The sequence below is a fragment of the Mustelus asterias genome, chromosome 21 (genome assembly GCF_964213995.1).
Source record: "Mustelus asterias chromosome 21, sMusAst1.hap1.1, whole genome shotgun sequence".
NCBI lineage: Eukaryota > Metazoa > Chordata > Chondrichthyes > Carcharhiniformes > Triakidae > Mustelus > Mustelus asterias.
The window spans coordinates 37,591,718-37,615,915 of NC_135821.1; the positions used below are offsets into that span (position 1 = coordinate 37,591,718).

At 46.9% G+C, this 24,198-nt stretch overlaps 1 protein-coding gene across 5 annotated transcripts in view; it reads left to right on the plus strand.

Moving 5' to 3' along the window:
* sh3d21 (SH3 domain containing 21) overlaps window positions 1-24,198 on the plus strand; it is a 126,796-nt gene that overhangs the window by 41,010 nt on the left and 61,588 nt on the right. For all 5 annotated transcript variants that reach the window (XM_078237773.1, XM_078237774.1, XM_078237775.1 and 2 more), the window contains 5 exons: window positions 3,294-3,411; window positions 4,586-4,629; window positions 6,202-6,262; window positions 15,576-15,670; window positions 19,881-19,976. In XM_078237773.1, coding sequence (XP_078093899.1) covers window positions 3,294-3,411; window positions 4,586-4,629; window positions 6,202-6,262; window positions 15,576-15,670; window positions 19,881-19,976 — 414 coding nt within the window. The remainder of the gene's footprint in view (window positions 1-3,293; window positions 3,412-4,585; window positions 4,630-6,201; window positions 6,263-15,575; window positions 15,671-19,880; window positions 19,977-24,198) is intronic.

Here is a 24,198-nt window from a genome sequence, read left to right on the forward strand (position 1 = left end):
GATGTCCTGGAACTGAGATGATTGACCTCCAAGAACCATAACTATCTTCCTTTGTGCCAGTTATGACTAACCAGTGGAGGACTTATTCCCCGATTCCCATTGACTCCAGTTTTGCTCGGGTTCCTTGATGCCATACTTTGTCAAATGCTGCCTGGATGTCAAGGGTAGTCACCTTCACCTCTAGAGTTCAGCTCATTTGTCCATGTTTGAACCAAGGCTGTAATGAGGTCATGAGCTGAGTGACCCTGGTGGAACCCAAACTGAGCGTCAGTGAGCAAGTTATTGCTAAACAAGTGCCACATGATAGTGCTATTGATGGCCCCTTCCATCACTTTACTGTTGATCGAGAGTAGACTGATGGGGCAGTAACTGGCCAGGTTGGATTTGTCCTGTGTCTTATGTATAGGACATACCTGGGCAATTTTCCACATGGTCGGGTAGATACCAGTGTTGTAACTGTACTGGAACAAATTGGCTAGGGACGTGGCAAGTTCTGGAGTACAAGTTTTCAGTACTATTGCTGGAATGTTGTCAGGGCCCATCGCCTCTGCAGTATCCAATGCCTTCAGCCATTTCTTGATATCACGTGGAGTGAATCGAATCAGCTGAAGACTGGTATCTGTGATTCTGGGAACCTCTGGAGGAGGCAGAGATGGATCACCCCTCTGAAATGTGTTCAGAATGTTGGGTCTTTGTGCTACTTATTGAATCAAATTTTCATCCATTAAACAGTACCCACTGAGTGAATTTCCATTAAAGTTGTGTTTCCCACCAATAAAATGTTTTGTACACTCAGAGGGAGTGTTATCAGTGATGATAGTGAGCTGTTGCCTTGGTGACAAAGAGGGTTGCGCCTCCAGAGCTGTCAATAAACTGGAAAGGCTAACCTAGCAGCACCTTGAGAGCAAATCCACAAAGACTGCGTTCGCGTAAGGAGAAAGGTCAATGTCCCCTTCTCAGGACAATTGGAGACGGACAATCATATTGACCACATCTGTGTCTCACACACAACCTGAGGACAAATCAATAAGACATTGGGCATTTTGCAGAATGGTGATGTGAGGCCCTTCGCATCATAGAATCATACAACACATAAGGCCATTGGGCCATTTGTACCTCTGCTAGCCTTTTAAAAGATACAATTAGTTCCACTCCCCTGTGTTTTCCCTATAGCCTTGCAAATAGCAAGTTTACATCTGTTTCCCATTTGAAATTTGCCATTGATCTGTTTCTGACACCCTCTCAGCAGGTGCACTCCTGATCATAATAACTCATTGTGTAATTGGTGGCACAGTGGCACAATGGTTAGCACTGCTGCCTCACAGCGCCAGGAACCCGGGTTCAATTCGGCCTTGGGTGATTGTGTGGAGTTTGCACGTTCTCCCCATGCTTGCGTGGGTTTCCTCCGGTTCCCTCCAAAAGATGCGCAGGTTAGATGGATTGGCCATGCTAAATTGCCCCTTAGTATCCAAAGATTTGTAGGTTAGGTGGATTAGCAACAGGTAGTATTGAGGAAGCAGGAGGGGCTTCAGAGGGACTTGGACAGGTTAGGAGAGTGGGCAAAGAAGTGGCAGATGGAATGCAATGTGGGAAAGTGTGAGGTTGTGCACTTTGGAAGGAGAAATGAAGACATAGACCATTTTCTAAATGGGAAAATGCTTAGGAAATCAGAAACACAAAGGGCGCACGGTAGCACAGTGGTTAGCACTGCTGCTTCACAGCTCCAGGGCCTCGATTCCCGGCTCGGGTCGCTGTCTGTGCGGAGTTTGCACATTCTCCCCGTGTCTGCGTGGGTTTCATCCGGGTGCTCCAGTTTCCTCCCACAGTCCAAAAATATGCGGGTTAGGTTGATTGGCCACGCTAAATTGCCCCTTAGTGTCCTGGGATGCATAGGTTAGAGGGATTAGCGGGTAAATATGTAGGGATACTGGGATAGGGCCTGGGTGGGATTGTTGTCGGTGCAGACACGATGGGCCGAATGGCCTCTTTCTGCACTGTAGGGATTCTATGGTTTCCATGGTTTCTATGGAACAATTAAGAACTCTGGGTCTGAAGGTTTTCAGAAAAGATTTACCAGGATATTGCCTGGTATGGAGGGCATTAGCTATGAGGAAAGATTGGAGAAACTTGGTTTGTTCTCACTGGAGCGACGGAGGTTGAGGGGAGACCTCATAAAAGTCTACAAGATTATGAGAGGCATGGACAGAGTGGATAGTCAGAAGCTTTTTCCCAGGGTGGAAGAGTCAATTACTAGGGGGCATAGGGTTAAGGTGCGAGGGGCAAGGTTTAAAGGAGATGTACGAGGCAGATTTTATACACAGAGAGTAGTGGGTGCCTGGAACCCGTTGCCAGGGGAGGTAGTGGAAGCGGATACGGTAGTGACTTTTAAGGGACGTCTTGACAAGTACATGAATAGGATGGGAATAGAGGGATACGGTCCCCGGAAGGGTAGGGGGTTTTAGTTAAGTCGGGCAGCATGGTCAGTGCAGGCTTGGAGGGCCGAAGGGCCTGTTCCTGTGCTGTAATTTTCTTTGTTCTTTGTTCTTTGTATTCATTGGAGCTTAGGGAGGATCTTATTGAAACTTACAGGCCTGGATAGAGTGGATGTGGAGAGGATGTTTCCACTATTAGGAAACTAGAACCAGAGGGCACAACCTCAGGCTAAAGGGATGATCCTTTAAAACAGAGATGAGGAGGAATTTCTTCAGCCAGAGAGTGGTGAATCTGTGGAACTCTTTGCCACAGAAGGCTGTGGAAGCCAGGTCATCGAGTGTCTTTAAGACAGAGATAGATAGGTTCTTGATTAATAAGGGGATCAAGGGTTATGGGGAAAAGGCAGGAGAATGGGGATGAGAAAAATATCAGCCATGATTGAATGGCAGACTCGATGGGCCGAGTGGCCTAATTCTGCTCCCATGTCTTATAGTCTTATGGTCTTAGGCATGATAAATGCAAGGGTTATGGGGATAGGGCAAGGGCTGGACGTAGGTGGGATGTTCAGAAAGTCGGTGCAGACTCAATGGGCTAAATGGCCTCCTTCTGCACTGTAGGGATTTTGTGGTTAAAATTATGATTAAGTAAAACATGATTTAAAATTCTCCTTGTCCCCTCCCTTGTTCTTTTGCTAATTTGGGTGAATCTGTCTCCTTTGGTTACGGACTTTCCGACCAGTGGAAACACTTTTTCCTGATCTATTCCATCAAAACCCCATATAATGTTAAACTGAAGCTTGCTCACTCAGAACACTGCGCAAGGCTTAACCTAATCTATTTTTGAATTGATTTGTCTTTTAGATTAAAGATGGATGGTGGATAGGCAGAAAGAATGGAAAAACCGGAAGCTTCCCATCGAATTTTGTCATAGAAGTGGACAACTCTGAAGGACAGTCCCGGTGCCCAGTTACCGAGTCAGGTGTGACCCTTGATTCATTCTGTTCCACGGACAAGTGTGAGAGGTTTCTGTTCAATTGGTCGATATTCTTTTGGGTACAACATTTGCTTGTCCCTCCTGTAAGTGGACCCTACACTCTTTACAAACTTGGAGAGCCCCCTTTTCTATTATATCTTGATAAACAGGAGGGGATGGAACAACACCATCCCTCATTCTATTACTGGATACTTTGATTGCATTTAGGTTGCCACATGCATTTCCTCCACCTTTAGAAGGCAGAATGGAGACAATGGCCTCGTGGTATTATCACTAGAGTATTAATCCAGAAACTCAGTTAATGTTCTGGGGATCTGGGTTCAAATCCCCCCACGGCAGATGGTGGAATTTGAATTCAATTAAAAAAATATCTGGAATTAAGAATCTACTGATGACCATGAAACCATTGTCGATTGTTCACTAATGTCCTTTAGGGAAGGAAATCTGCCATCCTTACCTTGTCTGGTCTACATGTGACTCCAGAGCCACAGCAATGTGGTTGACTCTCAACTGCCCTCGGGCAACTAGGGATGGGCAATAAATGCTGGCCAGCCAGTGATGCCCGTGTCCCACAAATGAATAAAAAGAAATTTACATTGCAAAGTACATTTTGAATCAATAAACTGATTCATTTTATTTGACGTGTATGAATGACTGAATTTAATCTTCCAGTGAAATGTGCCCTGGAGAGTGAGAATGGGGAGTTAATAGCAGATAATAAGGAAATGGCAGATGAAATGAGCAAATATTTTGTTTCTGCCTTCGCTATAAAAGATGCAAAAAACATTCTAATATTAGCTGTAAATCAGGAGATGGAGGGGAGAGAGGAACTTTGTGAAATTAGAATCACTAGGAAAACAGAATTGAGCAAACTGATGGAACTGCAGACTGACAAGCCTCCAGGTCCTTCATCCTAGGGTCTTAAAAGAGGTGACTAATGATGCATTGGTGTTAATTTTTCAACATTCACTAAACCCTGGAAAGTTCTAGGGGTGATGTAGTGGTGTTATCAGTGGACTAGTAATCGGATGGAGGCATGGGATGCCCTTTTGGAGAGTCAGTGCAGGCTTGATGGGCCGAATGGCCCCCTTCTGCACTGGAGGGATTCTATGGTCACCCAGTGGCATATCATTTCTCATATTCTTCTTCCCTTCCTTAGATTCCAGCGTCCAGAATCAAGACAAACCAAGCTCAGACCTCCAGGTAAAAGGTCTCACAATCCCAGAATGTGGCAGCAAGAGGCAATGACAGTCTAAGTTTTAGCAAGAATGTGGGTTCTGTGCAATCTGCTCCCACGCAGAGATGTGAAGATGGTGTGGCCCCAACACCTTCATTCTGAGGCAAAATGGTACAATGGGTCTGTTGCCAGGCGTTGCCTGGGGAGGTAGTTTAAGATCCACCAGACAAATCTGAAGTTTTCCAATAATGCTAAAATATTAACCGGTCAGTAAGTGCTTATTTATTACTTATAATTGCTTTCTTGTAAACCATTGGTTTATAAGAAAATAATGAATGGACCCGGTGACAAGTCTTGAAGGAGACCAAAGTGTGAGCTTGCAGCACTTACCTGTTGTGTGAAAGCATCCTGTGGAGAGAGTGTTGGACGGAACCCGTGATCCGGTATCAACTAGTGTCCAAATTCTGAAACATCTGCAATGAAAATCTCCCTGAATTTTTCCTGAAATCTCAATATCTGCTCCCAAAAGCTAATGGAATAGCTGCAGAACCAAACATTTCTTTGTACCGGTTTCCAAAGGCAACACGCTGAATATAACCCTTATATACCTGAGTGAAAAATATTCAGGCTGACAGTGAAATTGTGTGAAATAGCAATATACTGTTCCAATTTGATGTCTGCCACTTTGCAACAGGATGAGCAGAATAATATTACAGGGGAAATTAATTAATCCCATGTCCCAACGCTTCAGAGAGAAAAGGAATATCATCTCCATTGTGTTGTGACTTGATCTGTAATCCATTCTGTCTTCAGGCAAGAATCCCATTATAGCATGGGAGCACTGAAATTACCCCAGAATAACTAACCTGCATTTATAAAGCACCTTTCACACTTTCAGGACATTCCAAAGTGCTTTACAGCCAATGAAGTCCTTTTGAAGTCTCAGTCACTGTAACGGAATAGACAGCAGTTGATTTGTGCAACTATTTGTGTCCCACACACAGCCACGTGGAAATGTTTTTGGTAAAAGCAAAACACTGTGGATGCTGGAATCAGAAACAAAAACAGAAAATGCTAGAAAATCTCAGCAGGTCTGACAGCATCTGTGGAGAGAGAATAGAGCCAACGTTTCGAGTCTAGATGACTCTTCGTTGGAGCTCTGGAGAAGGGTCACCCAGACTGGAAACGTTGGTTCTATTCTCTCCCACGGATGTTGTCAGACCTGCTGAGATTTTCCAGCAATGTTTTTGGTCAAGTTGGCTGAGGGATAGATATTGGACGGGACATCAGGGGAAACTCCCCGGGTCTTCTTCCAAAGAGTACAGTGGAATCTTTCACATTCACCCGAGGGAACTGGCGGGCGGAAGTTTAACACCTCATCCTAAAGACAGGCACCTCTGGCATTGCAGTCCTCCTTCAGTACTGCACTGAAGGTCAGCTTGCATTTCATGCTCAAGAGTCGATAATGGCGCCTTAACAACCCTCGGACTCAGAGATAGAGTGCTTCTTACTGAGCCACGGCTGACACTGGAGAGGATATGATCAATGACAAATGTGTCAGAATGTTTGTTGTCAATGACAGAATGTTTATTTTGCAGGACCCGACTAAATCAGCACATCCTGACACTCACCATGGGAACCTTGGAGAACAACATTCAGGTCTGTACGCAGTGTGTGATTTACTATGCTCAATATACTTACACATTGCAAGCTGCTCTGCATGCTACCCTTGGGCTGTTTGCAGGTGGTGGTGTAACATGCTGAAGCTCCAATGCATGTTGACATGCAAATCTCCTCTCTACCTTCTGTCCAAGGAGAACAGTCACAACCTCTCCAATCTGTCCTCATAACTGAAGTTTCTCATCCACGGAACCATTCTTGTAAACCGCTTCTGAACTTTCTCCAAAGCAAGAAGTCTCACAACACCAGGTTAAAGTCCAACAGGTTCATTTGGAATCACGAACTTTCAGAGCGCTGCTCCTTCATCGGGTGAGTGGCCACCCTGGTGTTCCTGGTGTTGTGAGACTTCTTACTGTGCCCACCCCAGTCCAATGCCAGCATCTCCACATCATTTCTCCTAAATGTTCAGTGTGGCACCCAGAACAGTACACAGTACTCCAGCTGTGGTCTACCTAATGTCTTGTAGATGTCTTATACTCTGTGCCCCTATTACTAAAACCCGAGATACTCTATGCTTTATTAACTGCTCTCTCCACCTGTCCTACCACCTTCGATGCACATATGTACCCAGATCCCTCTGCTTCTGCACCCCTTTTAGAAATTTACCCCTTATTTTATGTTGTCTCTCCATGTTCCTCCGACCAAAATGCATCATCTTACACTTCTCCGCATTGAACTTCATCTGCCATCTATCTGTCCACTCCACCAACTTTTCTGTGCCCTTTTTAATTTCTACACTGTCTTCCTCACAGTTGTTGTGTCCCCTGCACAACAAGATCTAGATCATTAATATATATCAGGAAAAGCAAGGGTCCTAGTACCGACCCCCGGGGACCTCTACTACAAACTTCCTCCAGTCTGAAAAATATTTATTGACCGTTACTCTCTGCTTCTTATTATTCCATTAATTTTGTATCCATTTTGCTACTGTCCCTTTTATTCCATGAGCTATGACTTTTCTCTCAAATCTATTGTGTGGCATTGTATCGATTGCCTTCTGAAAGTCCAAGTACACCACATAAACGGCATTGCCTCATCAACCCTTTCTATTAGCTCCTCAAAAAACTCCAGCAAGTTAGTTAAACATGATCTCCCCTTTAGAAATCCATGCTTCCGAACCAACCCACATTTTTCCAAGTGACTACTATTTCTATCCCAAATAATTGTTTCTTGAAACTTGCTCACTACTGATGTTAAACTGACTGCTCTGTTATTGCTGGGGCTATCCTTACAACCTTTTTATGAACAAGGGAGTAACATTTGCAATTCTCTGGTCCTCTGGCACCTCCCCTGAGTCGAGAGGAGACTGGAAGATGAGGGCCAGCGCTCCCACATTATCCATTTTCACTTCCTTCAATATCCTTGGCTGCATCTCATCTGGTCCCAGTGCTTTGTCCACTTTCAGTACCAACAGTCTATTCAATACTTCCTCTGTATCAATTTGCTACCTTTCTGAAGATAGAATTCCCTCGACTGTCACCGGATCCTGGGCAGCATCTACCTCCTTGGTAAAAACAGAAGCAAAGTATTCATTTGACACTCAGCCATCGGTGCAGACTTGATGGGCCGAATGGCCTCCTTCTGTACTGTAGGGATTCTATGATTCCAAAATGATCATCTCACAAAAAGCCATAATATTCAGGCTCTTTACATACATCAAGTAACACTCCAAGATGCTTCAATACAGTGAAGGAAAGGTTTCAGACATTTTACAATGGTCTCCGCCTCCGTGTATAAATCTTACTTAAGAGAGAGAGTTGCAAATATATACTTTATTCATAAAATATCTGAAAGTACATTATGAAATATTTCAAAATGGTCATTACAGAAAGTGCAATAGTATTTGAGTTGTCTACATAGAAGCACCTACTCTGAGGTGCTTCAATACAATAAAAGGAACATTGCAGATATTTCAAAATGGTCATTACAGAAAGTGCAATAGTATTTGAGTTGTCTACATAGAAGCACCTACTCTGAGGTGCTTCAATACAATAAAAGGAACATTGCAGATATTTCAAAATGGTCATTACAGGAAGTTCAATGTTTTTCAAGTCGTCCACATGGATAATGTTGTAGTCTGTGGTGCTTCGAGAGAGAGAGATTCCTTACTGCTCCATTCGCAGCTTCTCCAGGCTCCTCTGCTTCTGTCTGGCGAACCCAGTCCTTACACTCCTGCTCATTGTATACTGCAAAGATTTTGCTGTAGCCGTTTTTTCCCAAAAAATATACTTTATTCATAAATCTGTGAGAACGGCACGGTGGCACAGTGGTTAGCGCTGCTGCTCACAGCTCCAGGGACCCAGGTCCAATTCTGGCCTCGGGTCACTGTCATAGAGTCATAGAGGTTTACATCAGCCCAACTTGTCCATGCCGCCATTTTGTTTTAAACCCCTAAGCTAATCCCAATTGCCCGCATTTGGCCCATATCCCGCTATACCCATCATACCCATGCAATGATCTAAATGCTTTTTAAAAGACAAAATTGTACCCGCCTTTCCTACTACCTCTGGCAACTTGTTCCAGTCACTCACCACCCTCTGTGTGAAAGAATTGCCTCTCTGGACGCTTTTGTATCTCTCCCCTCTCACCTTAAACCTGTGCCCTCTAGTTTTAGACTCCCCTACCTTTGGGAAAAGATATTGACTATCTACTGTCTATGTCTGGGTGGAGTTTGCACGTTCTCCCCATGTCTGTGTGGGTTTCCTCTGGGTGCTCCGGTTTCCTCCCACAGTCCAAAGATGTGTGGGTTAGGTTGATTTGGCCATGCTAAATTGACCCTTAGTGTCAGGGGGACTAGCAGGGTAAATACGTGGGCTTAGGGCCTTGATGTGATTGTTGTCGGTGCAGACTCGATGGGCCGAATGGCCTCCTTCTGTACTGTAGGGATTCTATGATTCCAAAATGACCATCTCACAAAAAGCCATAATATTCAGGCTCTTTACATACATCAAGTAACACTCTGAGATGCTCCAATACAGTAAAGGAAAGGTTTCAGACATTTTACAATGGCCTTACTAATGTTGCAAACTAATTTTAAAGGTTGTTTACAGAGAAACGTTGCACTCTGAGGTGTTTCAGTACAACTGTGATACAAGTAATATTCACTGTATACACCCAGTGAGTCACTCGGCCCGAGGGGTTCTGATCCCCTTGGTTCACTGTGGCTGAAAGGTCTCAGACAGCGACCTTCCCCATTGCGCCTCTGTGGCAGCTGCCCCAAGCTTTAGTGTGTCCCTCAGCACATAGCTCTGGGCTTTGGAATGTGTCAGTCTGCAACACTCGGTCAGAGACAACTCTTTGCACTGGAAGTCTAGCGAGTTTCGGGCAGACCAAAGAGCGTCTTTCACCGAGTTGATGATCCCCCGTGTCTGCTGTAGCCATTGTTAACATAGAACATAGAACAGTACAGCACAGTACAGGCCCTTCGGCCCACGATGTTGTGCCGAACCTTTTCCGAAATCAAGATCAAGCTATCCCACTCCCTATCATCCTGGTGTGCTCCATGTGCCTATCCAATAACTGCTTGAAAGTTCCTAAAGTGTCCGACCCCACTATCACAGCAGGCAGTCCATTCCACACCCCAACCACTCTCTGAGTAAAGAACCTACCTCGTACATCCCTCCTATATCTTCCACCACGAACCTTATAGTTATGCCCCCTGAGCTACATCCACCCGAGGAAATAGTCTCTGAACATCCACTCTATCAATCCCCCTCATCATCTTATAAACCTCTATTGAGTATCCTCTCAACCTCCTCCGCTCTAAAGAGAAAAGCCCTAGCTCCCTCAACCTTTCCTCATAAGACCTACCCTCCAAACCAGGCAGCATCCTGGTAAATCTCCTCTGCACTCTTTCCAGTGCTTCCACATCCTTCTTATAGTGAGGTGACCAGAACTGCACACAATATTCCAAATGTGGTCTCACCAAGGTCCTGTACAATTGCAGCATAACCCCACGGCTCTTAAACTCAAACCCCCTGTTAATAAACACTTCTTCACGGCTCTATCCACTTGAGTGGCAACCTTCAGAGATCTGTGGATATGAACCCCAAGATCTCTCTGTTCCTCCACATTCCTCAGAACCCTACCTTTGACCCTGTAATCCGCATTCAAATTTGTCCTACCAAAACGAATCACCTCGCACTTATCAGGGTTAAACTCCATCTGCCATTTTTCGGCCCAGCTCTACATCCTATCAATGTCTCTTTGCAGCCTACAACAGCCCTCCACCTCATCCACTACTCCACCAATCTTGGTGTCATCAGCAAATTTACTGATCCACCCTTCAGCCCCCTCCTCCAAGTCATTGATAAAAATCACAAATAGCAGAGGACCCAGCACTGATCCTTGTGGTACACCGCTAGTAACTGATCTCCAGTCAGAAAATTTTCCATCCACCACCACCCTCTGCCTTCTATAAGATAGCCAGTTACTTATCCAATCGGCCAAATTTCCCTCTATCCCACACCTCCTTACTTTCTTCATGAGCCGACCATGGGGGACCTTATCAAATGTCTTGCTAAAATCCATGTATATGACATCAATTGCTCTACCTTCATCGACACAATCATAGAAACAATCATAGAAACCCTACAGTGCAGAAACAGGCCATTCGGCCCATCGAGTCTGCACCGACCACAATCCCACCCAGCCCCTACTCCCATATCCCTACACATTTTACCCGCTAATCCCTCTAACCTACGCATCTCAGGACACTAAGGGGCAATTTTAGAATGGCCAATCAACCTAACCCGCACATCTTTGGACTGTGGGAGGAAACCGGAGCACCCGGAGGAAACCCACGCAGACACGAGGAGAATGTGCAAACTCCACACAGGCAGTGACCCAAGCCGGGAATCGAACCCAGGTCCCTGGAGCTGTGAAGCAGCAGTGCTAACCACTGTGCTACCGTGCCGCCCTTAGTAACACACTTAGTTACTTCCTCAAAAAATTCAATCAAATTTGTGAGGCAAGACTTACCCTTCACGAATCCATGTTGACTATCCTGGATTAAGCTGCATCTTTCTAAATGGTCGTAAATCCTATCTCTCAGGACCTTTTCCATTAACTTACCAACCACCAAAGTAAGACTAACTGGCCTATAATTACCAGGGTCATTCCTATTTCCTTTCTTGAACAGAGGAACAACGTTCGCCACTCTCCAGTCCTCTGGCACTATCCCCATGATGTGGAGATGCCGACGTTGTACTGGGGTGAACACAGTAAGAGTTTTAAAGAGTGTTAAAACTCTTACTATCCCCATGGACAGTGACATTGTTGCAGAACAAGTGATCACATTTTGACCTTTCACCTCAGAAACCTTTGACGCATTGCGAGATAATAGAAACCGAAAGAAAATGGGGTTCTTTCAACCTCCACAGCGGGTTGGCGTGTCTGTTTGTTGTATATCTGAGCAGTTTCCCGTTGTCTCAAGAGGATTATAGTTGATTGACGTCCAGCACTGTGCATTTTTAATACTTTCCTTAGCGTTGGGTCTCAATATCTGTAGATGACCTGAAATGTCTCTCTTCACACTTCTCTTGATGGGAGGTGGAAGGGAGGGGGAGGGTGGTGGCGAGGGCAGGGGGTGGGTGGTTACTGTTTGCTTTTCTCACTTTCAGTCTCATTCTGTCTCAGAATTTCAGTTAAAGGTTTTGTAAATGTCATTTTTCAAAAAAAAACAAAGACCCGTGACTTCAAGGCAACAACTACATTTCAGAAAATCTGACCAATCAACGTAATTTGCTTCCACTATTTCTGCTGGAGGTGGATATAGAATCCCTACAGTGCAGAAGGAGACCATTCAGCCCATCGAATGTGCACCGACCACAATCCCACCCTGGCCCTATCCCCATAACCTCATGCATTTAGCCTAGCTAGTCCCCCTGACACTAAGGGGCAATTTAGCTTGGCCAATGCAGCTAACCTGCACATCTTTGGACTGTGGGAGGAAACTGGAGCACCCGGAGGAAACCCACGCAGACACGAGGAGAATGTGCAAACTCCACACAGACAGTGACCCAAGCCGGGAATCGAACCCAGGTCCCTGGCGCTGTGGGGCAGCAGTGCTAACCACTGTGCCACCGTGCTGTGGAGGTTGAAGGTAAGTTGGGGAGAAGGGAAATCATAGAAATCATAGAAACCCTACAGTGCAGAAGGAGGCCATTCGGCCCATCGAGTCTGCACCGACCACAATCCCACCCAGGCTCTACCCCCACATATTTACCCGCTAATCCCTCTAACCTACACATCCCAGGACTCTAAGGGGCAATTTTTAACCTGGCCAATCAACCTAACCCGCACATCTTTGGAAGTTACATGATGTGGATCAGAGGCTGGAGAGAGATCAAAGTATGTCAACATTACTGAGTCCATTCCAATTCCCTCATTCTGCCTCCTAATATTGTGTCACCCATGAGCTATCTCTGCTGGAACCTCTGGGTGGTGCTGTGCTGGGAGTTGTTAAACCTCAAAAACAGTTAATTAGCTTCCACTCATTAACAAAGGCAGTTGGGATCAGCATTATGGGATGTATATGGGATGTCATGCACAGTGGGGACATGTCTTATTTCTAACTTCAAACCTGCACTGTGTTCCTGTGTAAGCTTCTAAAGGTGCCTTGTTAATATTTTAAAATGGACAGTCACAGAGGTGGCTAAGTTAGCCGCCATGAGGTCAGGTGACATTTACTTATTCAACAGACTATCTCAATCTTCTAGATAGTTCTACTTGAATTACCCTGGGGCGGGGGCTGGAATGGATATATCCAGACAGCAACCCCTGTGGAATTCACCCCGTCATTGTCCGAAGCTCAGTTCCAACATGGAACCAATGACTCTATGACTCCAGGTTTGCAGTTTAACAAAAGCAAGCTGATGAGACCAGTTATCCACAAGTTAATGTGAAAGGCCACCATCTATCTTCTAATGTGAAGTGATGTCTTTGGACTCGCAAAGCATTCTAGTTAACCAACCCAGTTTTGAACATGTGACCCCAAACTGGCTTGCGATAACAAGCTTTATCTAACTCAGAGACACCCGGTTAGTCTGCCGATGAACACCACAAGCAGCAGCTGCAAAATGTTGTGTCATCTTTGCCTTTGAAGAACCAAGAGGCTGGAAAGCGTTTTAAAATCTTCCCAGCCTGATTCCAAAACTCCAAGTCCATCCAAAATGAAATTTGACCTCCCGACACAAAAGCCACAAGTGCCTAACTTCATGACCTGCTGAACATTAATATCTTTGAGGGAGTCCTGAAGAAATCCAGATATCTGACTTCAGTTACATTGGACCCATCAGCACTGCCCTTCAAGAGTGAGAAACTACCCTGTCCTGAGCCCAAACCGACTCATCTCTCACAACAAGACAAACACGTCAACTGTTAACTATTCTTTTGGCTTTTTTTTTCGTTCATGGGATGTGAGCGTCGCTGGCTGGCCAGCATTCATTGCCCATCCTGAGGGCATTTGAGGTCAACCACGTTGCTGTGGCTCTGGAGTCAGGTGTAGGCCAGACCTGCTGAGAACAACAGATTTCCTTCCCTAAAGGACATTAGTGAACCAGGTTTTTCCAACAATCGACAATGGTTTCATGGGCATCAGTAGATTCTTAATTCCAGATTTGTATTGAATTCAAATTCCACCATCTCTACCATGGTAGGATTCGAACCCAGGTCCCCAGAACATTACTCTGAGTCTCTGGGTTACGAGTCTAGTGACAATACCACTGCACCACTGCCTCCCCTATTCTAACACCTGTAGAAGTGCACTAATTTCTTTAACTGTATCTTTCTTAAATGTGTGGTGTGTGAATGATGTGGCATTTAGACACTTTTGGGTTGAGCGCGTGGATAAATAATCCTTTTTATTTTTAAACCCATGAAAGCTTGCTACTGGTTCTTTAAATTGACCACACGCTAAAGGGGGTTTAGAAACACACATATCTACCTTTCAAAGTGACCACACTGATTGCAGACAGTAAGAGAAGGGAATTGGGGATTTCAGTTTATCTCTCCTCCCATGTCTGTAAAAGCCATGTGACAGCCCTTCGGGTGCTAAACCCGCACACTGTGTTCCAGCAACACAACCGAGTCCAGTCCCACTCTCACTCAACATCTGTACATCTGATAGGGTCAGTGTCTAATGATCAGGTGGGAGACGATTTCTCCCCCTCCCGATCCTAGGCGCTGAGGTCAATTGCAGCATTCCTACCAGCAGCTTGGCCAGTATCACCTAATTCCATAGAGGCCAGAACCTGAGACCCACTTGGACCATCACTCAGCCAACCAGTGAGAAACTGAGATGGTGGGCGTTCCCGGAAACCCCTCCTGATTTCAGCAACTCCTGAGTTTTTTAACTCTACGTTAAGCGTCAACCCACTTTGGAGAAGGTCCTGCCTCGGAGAGCTGCCAACCAATCAGAATCACAGACTCCATACAGCTCAGAAGGAGGCCATTTAGCCCATCGAGTCTGTACCGACCACAATCCCACCCAAGCCCTATTCCTGTAACCCTCATTTACCCTGCTAATCCCCCTGACACTAAGGGTTAATTTAGCACGGCCAATCAACATAACCCGCACATCTTTGGACTGTGGGAGGAAACTGGAGCACCCGGAGGAAACCCACGCGGACACAGGGAGAACATGCAAACTCCGCACAGACAGTGACCCAAGGCTGGGAATCGAACCTGGCACCCTGGCGCTGTGAGGCACCAGTGCTAACCACTGTGCTACCGTGCTGCCCAAATCAGGACTGCCGGCAGCGCCACCAGGAATGGCGCTGAGGAAGGGAAGGGCCCAGCCACTGATGGAAGACAAGCCGGAGATAATTCAACAAATATTAAGTGGCCACCAGTGGAGAGGAAACCAGCCCCTGAGGAAAGTGTTGGGGTTGCAGGGGCTGCCCCTCCTGCCCCCTCTGTTGCTGGGATGCCACCTTCATTTATCCAGCAGCCTCGCTACCTTGGGGTGGGGGGAGGAGGGGAATTGAGCTGCCATCAGTTGGAGCCTTTACATATTCAAATTGGGTTCCTGTCTCCTTGTGACGGGGAGATCTCTCAGCTCCCTCACCTGCCTCGGGTAAAATTCCCCGACAGAGGGACTCGGCCAGGGAGCCAAGCAACCATGGCTTCCCCTCACACCCCACTCCACCCTTCACCCCTCAAAACCTTTACAGCCACCCCCCCAACCCCCCCCCCCCCCCCCCCGCCTCGTTCCTGCCTCATGTGGGCCTCTAAAATTCTCCCCATTACTTTGCAGTTTACTACGTTTTAATGGAGTCATCTCTCTTTGCAGGAAAGGAATACTATAAGGCCATGTTTGACTACATTGCAAGCACAGAGGATGAACTCAGTCTGCACATGGGAGATGTCATCCTTGTCTTAGAGAAGGTAATCGGGCTTTGTAAATGTTTAAATCCACACATAAGCTTCAATAAAATAAATCACATCCAATCCTGAAGTAAAAAAGGCAAACTCTGCAAACTTTGTGATCAGGAGTCATTGGAATGAAAGGATTTTCCTGCAGCCCCTGAGTAGCGTTGTAAGCCCCTGAGTAGCACTGTAAGCCCCTGAGTAGCATTGTAAGCCCCTGAGTAGCATTGTAAGCCCCTGAGTAGCACTGTAAGCCCCTGAGTAGCACTGTAAGCCCCTGAGTAGCACTGTAAGCCCCTGAGTAGCATTGTAAGCCCCTGAGTAGCACTGTAAGCCCCTGAGTAGCACTGTAAGCCCCTGAGTAGCATTGTAAGCCCCTGAGTAGCACTGTAAGCCCCTGAGTAGCATTGTAAGCCCCTGAGTAGCATTGTAAGCCCCTGAGTAGCATTGTAAGCCCCTGAGTAGCATTGTAAGCCCCTGAGTAGCATTGTAAGCCACTCAATTTAGGGGCAATTAGGGATGGGCAACAAATGTTGCCCCTGCCAGTGACACCCACATCCCATGAAAGAATAAGGAAAAGAAAGTCCCCCGCCAAATCATTTCCTAATAAGGAATCCAAACTATCATTAAGCAAATTAAGAACAATAGTTACAAGACCAGTGATTGTGTAACTAGTGACAACTTCTGATGGGAGGCCATTGCTCTCGCTCAACTTTCAAGTGAAGGATGGAAAGAGGTGTTGAAGGGAATGGAAGTGCTGGAGAGATAAACACTCTGTCTGATCCATAACTGCTACCCTCAGCAACAACGTGCACTGGGATTAGTTGTGTCCCAAATTCCCAGGCCAGCAAGGTTTAGACAGCAACAACCTGGCACTAATAGAGTCTTTACATGTAATCAAATATCCTTTAGGGAGGTATCAAAGGAAACCGCACAGTGATGGCGACTATAAGTATAATCAAAGATTTGGATTTTGGGGTGCACCTTGATAGAAAAAAGAGAGAGCTCCAGGATGTGGAAACAGGTTCGCTGATGGCTTTGAGATCAAAAGCAGGGTAGAGAAGGAAGGAAAATAGAACCTTAGAATCACTACAGTGCAGAAGGAGGCCATTCGGTTCATCGAGACTGCACCGACCACAATCCCACCCAGGCCCTATTCCCATAACCCCACATTCACCCTGCTAATCCCCCTGACACTAGGGTCAATTTAGCATGGCCAATCAACCTAACCCACACATCTTTGGACTGTGGGAGGAAAGCGGAGCACCCAGAGGAAACCCATGCAGACACGGGGAGAACTTGCAAACTTCACACAGACAGTGACTCGAGGCCGGAATTGAAGTCAACTAGGATTCAGGCCAAGACATAGAGCTTGGAAGAGATTGCAGATGTTGGAAGGGGCAAGGCCATGGAGAGATTTCTACCTGAGGACATGGCTTTTCAAATTGATGCGTAAGGGAGGGGAAACTAAGGAATCTCGGACACAGGGATGAGGAGGAATGGGACTGAGCCATGGAATTGGATTGAGTGACAGAGTTTTGGATGTGTTTAAGTTGTTGCAATCGGAATTGGAGAATGAGGATAAAGTATCAATGAGTCTGGAGGCGATGACAACATGGCAAAATATCACCAGGCTTTTGTAAAGCCCCGCCTGTACTGCCAAGATATTTAGGATGGAGGGTGTCCCAAATTTAGAAGCAGGAGGTCTGAGAGCTACATTGCTGCAGCTGCAAGTGCTCAGTCTGCCTGGTGCCCAACTGATGCCCATTGTAATAATCTTGCTGAGGCCAGTCTTCTGTCACCATTACCCTTCAACCTCACAGCGTGCATAAAGTGCCACTTGGCAGCGAGATTGTTCAATTCAAGCCCCAGAGTCCTTCCACTGTGGCCTGGGTGGAGTCAGACAGTTTTAAACTCCCCACTATTGGGCGAGCTTCCACTCATTTGATAGGGGAGCTCGTGTTCTCTGAGATCCATGGTGGAAATCTATTCATAATCCCCCGTGGTCATCATAACATCCTTCCCCCTTCAAGTCCATTTCTTCCCCAATACCCCCACCACAGGAGGGCCTTTTCTGCCGCTTAACGATCTGCCCTGGGGTCGATTGGAGACAGGACCGGATCAGGAGTGTGAAGCGGATTGGAGGCGTTCGCTTCCGAAAGGAACACCATAAAGCCGCTGACATTGGTTCTTCTTGAGGTCTTGCTTCAACTGGGGCGCCGGTCTCTTCTGCTTCCATTTTGGAATCCGTGTCCCCATCACCCGGAGGGGCAGCTATGGGGTAAACTTCTAGTCGAGGCTGGACACTGGCAGTGGTCCGTCCTCATGGCTGGTAATGAGGCCTGCACTGGCACAGGCTCCCTGCTCCTGAGATTGTCCAGGTGCTTCTTGACAATCTTGCCCTGCGCTTGGACCTTATGAGACACAGGTCGCGTTTTTTCTGTTATAATTCCGGAGATCCAACTGAGGCCGTCCCCAAAGATCCTCATGTGCACCGGGTCGCCGATTTTGAATGATCTTTCTGTCCTTACAGAATCATAGCTCTTCTTGTGGTTCTCTTGTTGGGACTCCACCCTCCCCGCCAGGTTTGGGAACAGTAAGCTTATTCTTGTCCGAAGCCTCCGTCTCATTAACAATTCCACTGCGGCGGTTCCTGCCATTGTGTGAGGGTCAGTCCTGTAGTTAAATAAAAATCACACTAGTTTGGTCTCTATAGACACTGCGGGCTGCTTTCTAAGTTTAGGGGCTGAATACCAGCCCAGAGGCAATTATAAGTCTGCTCCCTGATAAAGGAGACAGTGGCCCCTGTATCACACTTCCATTTTTAATAGGTGGCCATTTACTAACAACTCCATTATTTGGGGCTAATCTTTGTCATGGAGATGCGATTGAATTGCATTGTTCCTGTTCCTGGTTGTGGGTCTAGCTGAAAGGTACAGCCCGGAACTAACCTTGGCCTCTTTCCCAGACAGCGCGCATTCTGACTGTCCCTATATTTTTGCCTTGGTGGTGGTCTTCTGCAGCACTTGCCATAGTCCACCAGCTGGCATCTACAACCTTCCGGAATATGCTCCCGAGGAGTGTAACCTTGCTGTGTGCAACGCTGGAGAAAAATCACTGGAACATTTAAAAAGCGTTAATTTGTCATTTTCTTTGAACATTTCTCTTTACCAGAGATAAATGTATTGAAAATGGGAGGTGGGGGTGAGGTTGGAGGGGGCGGTGGGGGGGGGGGGGGGGGGGGGGAGAGGTGGATGTTTTTGGCCGACAGTCACACATCATCCAATTGGATAATGAGTCTTTTCGCTTTCTAATTGGTGCAGGAAGGCAGTGCGTTGGGAGGGTGGATGTGTTGGCTGACTAATGGCTGGAACGCGGGGGCAGGTTATGTGATAAAACCTCCGTTTAATCACAGTTGGTGACCCAATATTGAGCAGAGCTGATGTGACGATACACTGCAGTCTCACATTTCAATCTGATTCAAACAGCAGCATCGTCAACAAGTTGCATTCATATAGCGCCTTTTAGTAAAATGTTGCAAAACACTTCAAAGAGATGGAAGCATTCACAAATTGACACTGATTGGCCAAGAATTAGATATAAGGACGAGTAACCAAAAGCTTGATCAAGAGTTTGGTTTTCATGTTCCAATCCTAAACTTAATTTTAAAATTAGCTGTAAAAGGAAGTATAAATTTAACCTCATATAAATTAAAATGTCTCAGACTTTGAACTTGGGCTGTGAGTATATTACTGGGAATCAGTTGAGAGAGACTGGTGGAAACATGCCAGCGGAGCGAGCTGCAGTCGTCGGTTTGGTCCCAGTTCAATTGTCCATCCCATCCCGGTCTAAGGGCGGCACGGTAGCACAGTGGTTAGCACTGCTGCTTCACAGCTCCAGGGTGCCAGGTTCGATTCCCGGCTCGGGTCACTGTCTGTGTGGAGTTTGCACATTCTCCTCGTGTCTGCGTGGGTTTCCTCTGGGTGCTCCGGTTTCCTCCCACAGTCCAAAGATGTGCGGGTTAGGTTGATTGGCCAGGTTAGAAATTGCCCCTTAGAATCCTAAAATGCGTAGGTTAGAGGGATTAGCGGGTAAATATGTGGGGGTAGGGCCTGGGTGGGATTGTGGTCGGTGCAGACTTGATGGGCCGAATGGCCTCCTTCTGCACTGTAGGGTTTCTATGATTTCTTCTATGATAAGCAGCAGTTTTGGATTTATTTGTTAACAGGACACAGAGGAATATGGCTGGTGGGAAGGATATGTGGATGGAAACCAAGGGCTGTTCCCAGACAACTATGTGGTCCCGTACCTAGAAGATACAGAGGTGAGATGTCTTTCTGACTGTTCATTAAGAGATACTCGGGGGGCTGGATGTACCCACCAGACGGCCTACTGAATGGGATCATTGGCAAACAGAATAGTGGAGACACTCACACAAGCATGTGGGAGGCACAGGGCATCCAGGCACCCAAGTGCCGAGACCCAAGGAAGCCTGGTTATATTTTACCTCAGGACTCCTTTTCGTGAGACGCAGGTTGTGAGAGACTCCGTGAAATGGGATTGGAGATTGGGTCACTGTAACACCAGCATCTGATGTATGAAGAAGGAGGTGGGTAGGAATCCGTAACCCAGAAAGGGTAGAGGATTTGAGTCACATGTCGGCTAAGCAGATAAGGACGGGCAGTTCTCTCTTTCTGGAGGACAGTAATTGATCCAGCTGGGCATTTGCGACAACATGGCAGCTTCCATAGGCGGGAATGTGTGTAGAGCTTAACGCTTTTTATTTTCATGATCTGGGTGCCGCAGCAAGGTTGGTGTTTATTACCCACCCCAAGTTGCCCTTATACAACTGACAAAGCTTATCCTCTGAAGTGATCAGTTGGGATGGCACAGTGGTTAGCACTGCTGCCTCACAGCACCAGGGACCTGGTTTCGATTCCTAGTTTGCGTGACTTGTCTGTGCGGAGTTTGCACATTTTCCCCGTGTCTGTGTGGGTTTCCTCCGGGTGCTCCAGTTTCCTCTCACAGTCCAAAAATGTGCATGTTAGGTGGATTGGCCGTGCTAAATTGACCCTTAGTGTCCAAAGATGTGTCGATTAGGGGGATTAGTGGGGTAAATATGTGGGAGTGGGGTTATGGGGATGGGATGGTGGAGGTGTGGGGGTGTGGTGGGGGTGGATGGTCCTGGGTAAGATGCTCTGTTCGAGAGCCAGTGCAGATTTGATGGGCCAAATGGCCTCCTTCTGCACTGTAGGGATTCTATGACTATGAAGAGGCAATTGTGCTGAGATGAGTAGAACAGACCGAAATAATCAAATACCCAGTAGTTTCTGTAAGGTCAGTGCTGTGTTTTTAGATCTCCTCCTCCTCTACCAGATGATTTTGACAGATGTGTCTCTGATCACTCTCATGGGCAAATCTCCATTCTCCAGAGCACTGAGATTGTCTGTTCCAGCCTCAATATCCAGGGAAGAGTTCTGTAATGAACTGGGAAGCCATTGGAATTTGGTCCTCCACTGAGTCTCTCACCATCCTCTGACGGTCACCTCACGTCCTTTTAAACATGAAAATGTGAAGCAAATTTAAAAAGCAGATGGAATAATGACGCAGTCACCACCACAGGTTTCAAACAGGCACTCACGTAACCGCTATCGATTTCCAAGTTGCAATGCGGTGCCTTCAGTGTTGTGTTTAGTTCAGACAGAAGCACCCTGTTCACACCTGGGCACAGAGCAGACATCAGTTAATAAGCAAAATGAAATATCGCTGATGCTGGAAATCTGAAACTTTCAACGGATCAGCCAGCAGCTGTGAGAGAGAAACAGAATTCCTGTTTCAGGGTCGTGACTTCATCACAGCTGCTCATTAATGTTCAGTTACATTTTGTGCGCATAATCGCCTTTAAGTGGCTTAACTGCAGCTTGTATTAAACTCTGATTTTTAAAGTTAGATAGGTTGCATGCAGACTTATTTAGGTTCTTTGTGATGAACTTATTATATTGTAGAGCACTAATCACACTTTGGAGGTCTTGTGGCGCAGTGGGTTAGCGTCCCTGCCTCTGAGCCAGAAGCTTCGGGTTTAATTCCCACCCCAGGACTTGATGGCCAAGGAAGATGTGTTTATAATATTGTCAAACAGGTTGAGTGTGTCATAGAATCATAGAATCCTACAGTGCAGAAGGAGGCCATTCAGCCCATCGAGTCTGCACCAACAATCCCACCCTGACCCTATCCCCATAACCTCACGCATTTACCCTGGCTAGTTCTCCTGACACTAAGGGACAATTTAGCATGGTCAATCCACCTAACCCGCACATCCTTGTGCTGTGGGAGGAAACCGGAGCACCGGGAGGAAACCCACGCAGACACGGGCAGAATGTACGAACTCCACGCTGACAGTGACCCAAGTTGGGAATCGAACCTGTGTCCCTGGTGCTGTGAGGCAGCAGTGTTAACCACTGTGCCACCGTGCTGCCCTACGTCAAGCTGCAAATTCTTCCAAACATGCCAGTGGCTGGCGGTAAGAACGGGAGACAGTCCAGGCCAGCCATGCTTGATGTGGAGTGACACCCCTCAAGCTATAAGCCTCTGGCGATTGACTAGTGACCTGTTCCAGGAATAACTCGCTTTGGTATCAGACGAAACTCTGCCTTAGCGCATCGCTAGGTGTGGAAAGAGAATTGAAATGGATGGATGGACGAATCACACTGCCATGTCACACCAGCCATCAGGCACAGGGGGCCAATCACATTCACACATTGCCCAGTCTGACTGGTGGATTTTATGCTACAATTATATAGTTACGGTGGAAAACCAGTTAATTAACTTCTCGAAAGGAATAAACACAAATGCTATATTAGTTCTTCAGTGGCACAGTGGTTAGCACTGCTGCCTCACAGCGCCAGGGACCCGGGTTCGATTCCGGCCTTGGCTGACTGTGTGGAATCTGCACGTTCTCCCCATGTCTGCGTGGGTTTCCTCCGGGTGTTCCGGTTTCCTCCCACAGTCCAAAGATGTGTGGGTTAAGTTGATTGGCCGTGCTTAAATTGACCCTTAGGGCCCTATTTTACCATTTTGATTCTAAGTGCTGGGCGGACTTGAAAATGGAAGTGTTTCAGATCTGACTTTTAGACCCGTTCTGAGGCGCCTCCATACACACTCTGCCTGAAAAAATATCAGCGAGTCCGAATCGCGCTGCAGAAGCCTGTGGGCGGGGCTTAATGCACCCGAAACCCTGCAGCTCCCATCAGCGCCTCCAACTGTGCATGCGCAGAAAAAAGAATGATAGAATACGGCTCCCCTGCCACATCTCCCCCCGGGCCGGATAATGCCTCCCCCTGGCCCCCCATAGATATTGCCCCACCCTCCCCAACATTACTGACCCCCTTATCCAAACCATGCAGACTGATCGCAGGCCCCTTCCCCCTTCCCCCTCACTGATCACAGGCAGAGTGGCAGCAGACCCCCCTTCCCCACCCCACCGATCTCAAGCAGGGAGCCGTTGGGCGCTCGGCACTTACCACCTCACCAGCTGGAGCGCCCGAATTGGACTGTTGTAGATCATGTCTGTTTTGTGCTGATTCTGGATTGGCGAACACAGTGGTAAAGGGGGAAGTGCCGGTAAGGTTGGGCGTGCAGCCCATTAAGTCAATTTAAATGCATGCAAGTGCATTTAAATGGCCGACGCGCCCGTTTCGGGTGCGGTCCCGATCGCGGCCATTTTCGGGCACTGGTAAAGGAGGAACCGGCGCGGAGGCGGGCGCGGATCACGCTACTTGCCTCATTTATCATGTTTTTGTGCCAGAAAATGGGCACAACTTGATGGTAAAATCGGGTCCTTAGTGTTCAAAGATGTGTAGATTAGGGGGATTACCCATGGTAAATGCATGGGGTTACGGGGATAAGGTGGGGATGGGCCTGGGACAGATGCTCTGTTGGAGAATCAGTACAGATTTGATGGGCTAAATGGCCTGCTTCTGCACTGTAGGGATTCTATGATTACTTTTGAATGCGAAGGAGGTTTATGCCAGGAGCTGGTAACAAACTCTGTGCTAATCAGCAGCCGATTTTTCACCAAGCCAGTTATTTATTTTCCATTGCCTTGGAAAACACCTGCCAAGATCTTTAATTTCCAACCAAGTAAAAGTGAGAGTGAGACTGGGGAATGAGTCTCCACAAAGAGTTTGAACTCTTCATGTTGTGAACTTCAGAGGAGGGAAAGATCAGGCATGATAAAGAACGGACAAAGAACACACTCTGATCCCGCTTTCCTCTGCTGGTCTGGGCCAGTTTCGTAGTCCTCTTGCTGCTTGGAATCCTTTCTGATTTACAGAAGCGAACTATTCATCTGTTCCTGCGAAGATCCCTCTTAGCTTTAATGGACAGACCCGGGCACCCCATACGCACTGGCACTGGCTTCTGTGCCTACTTTGGATTTTCATAACTGACCCTCCGATTCACAAATAATTGACCATCACAACTGAACAAATCCTGCAGCGTGCATTTGTACAGAGTGGTGAGGCTCCTCCCTCAAACTTACTGTTCAG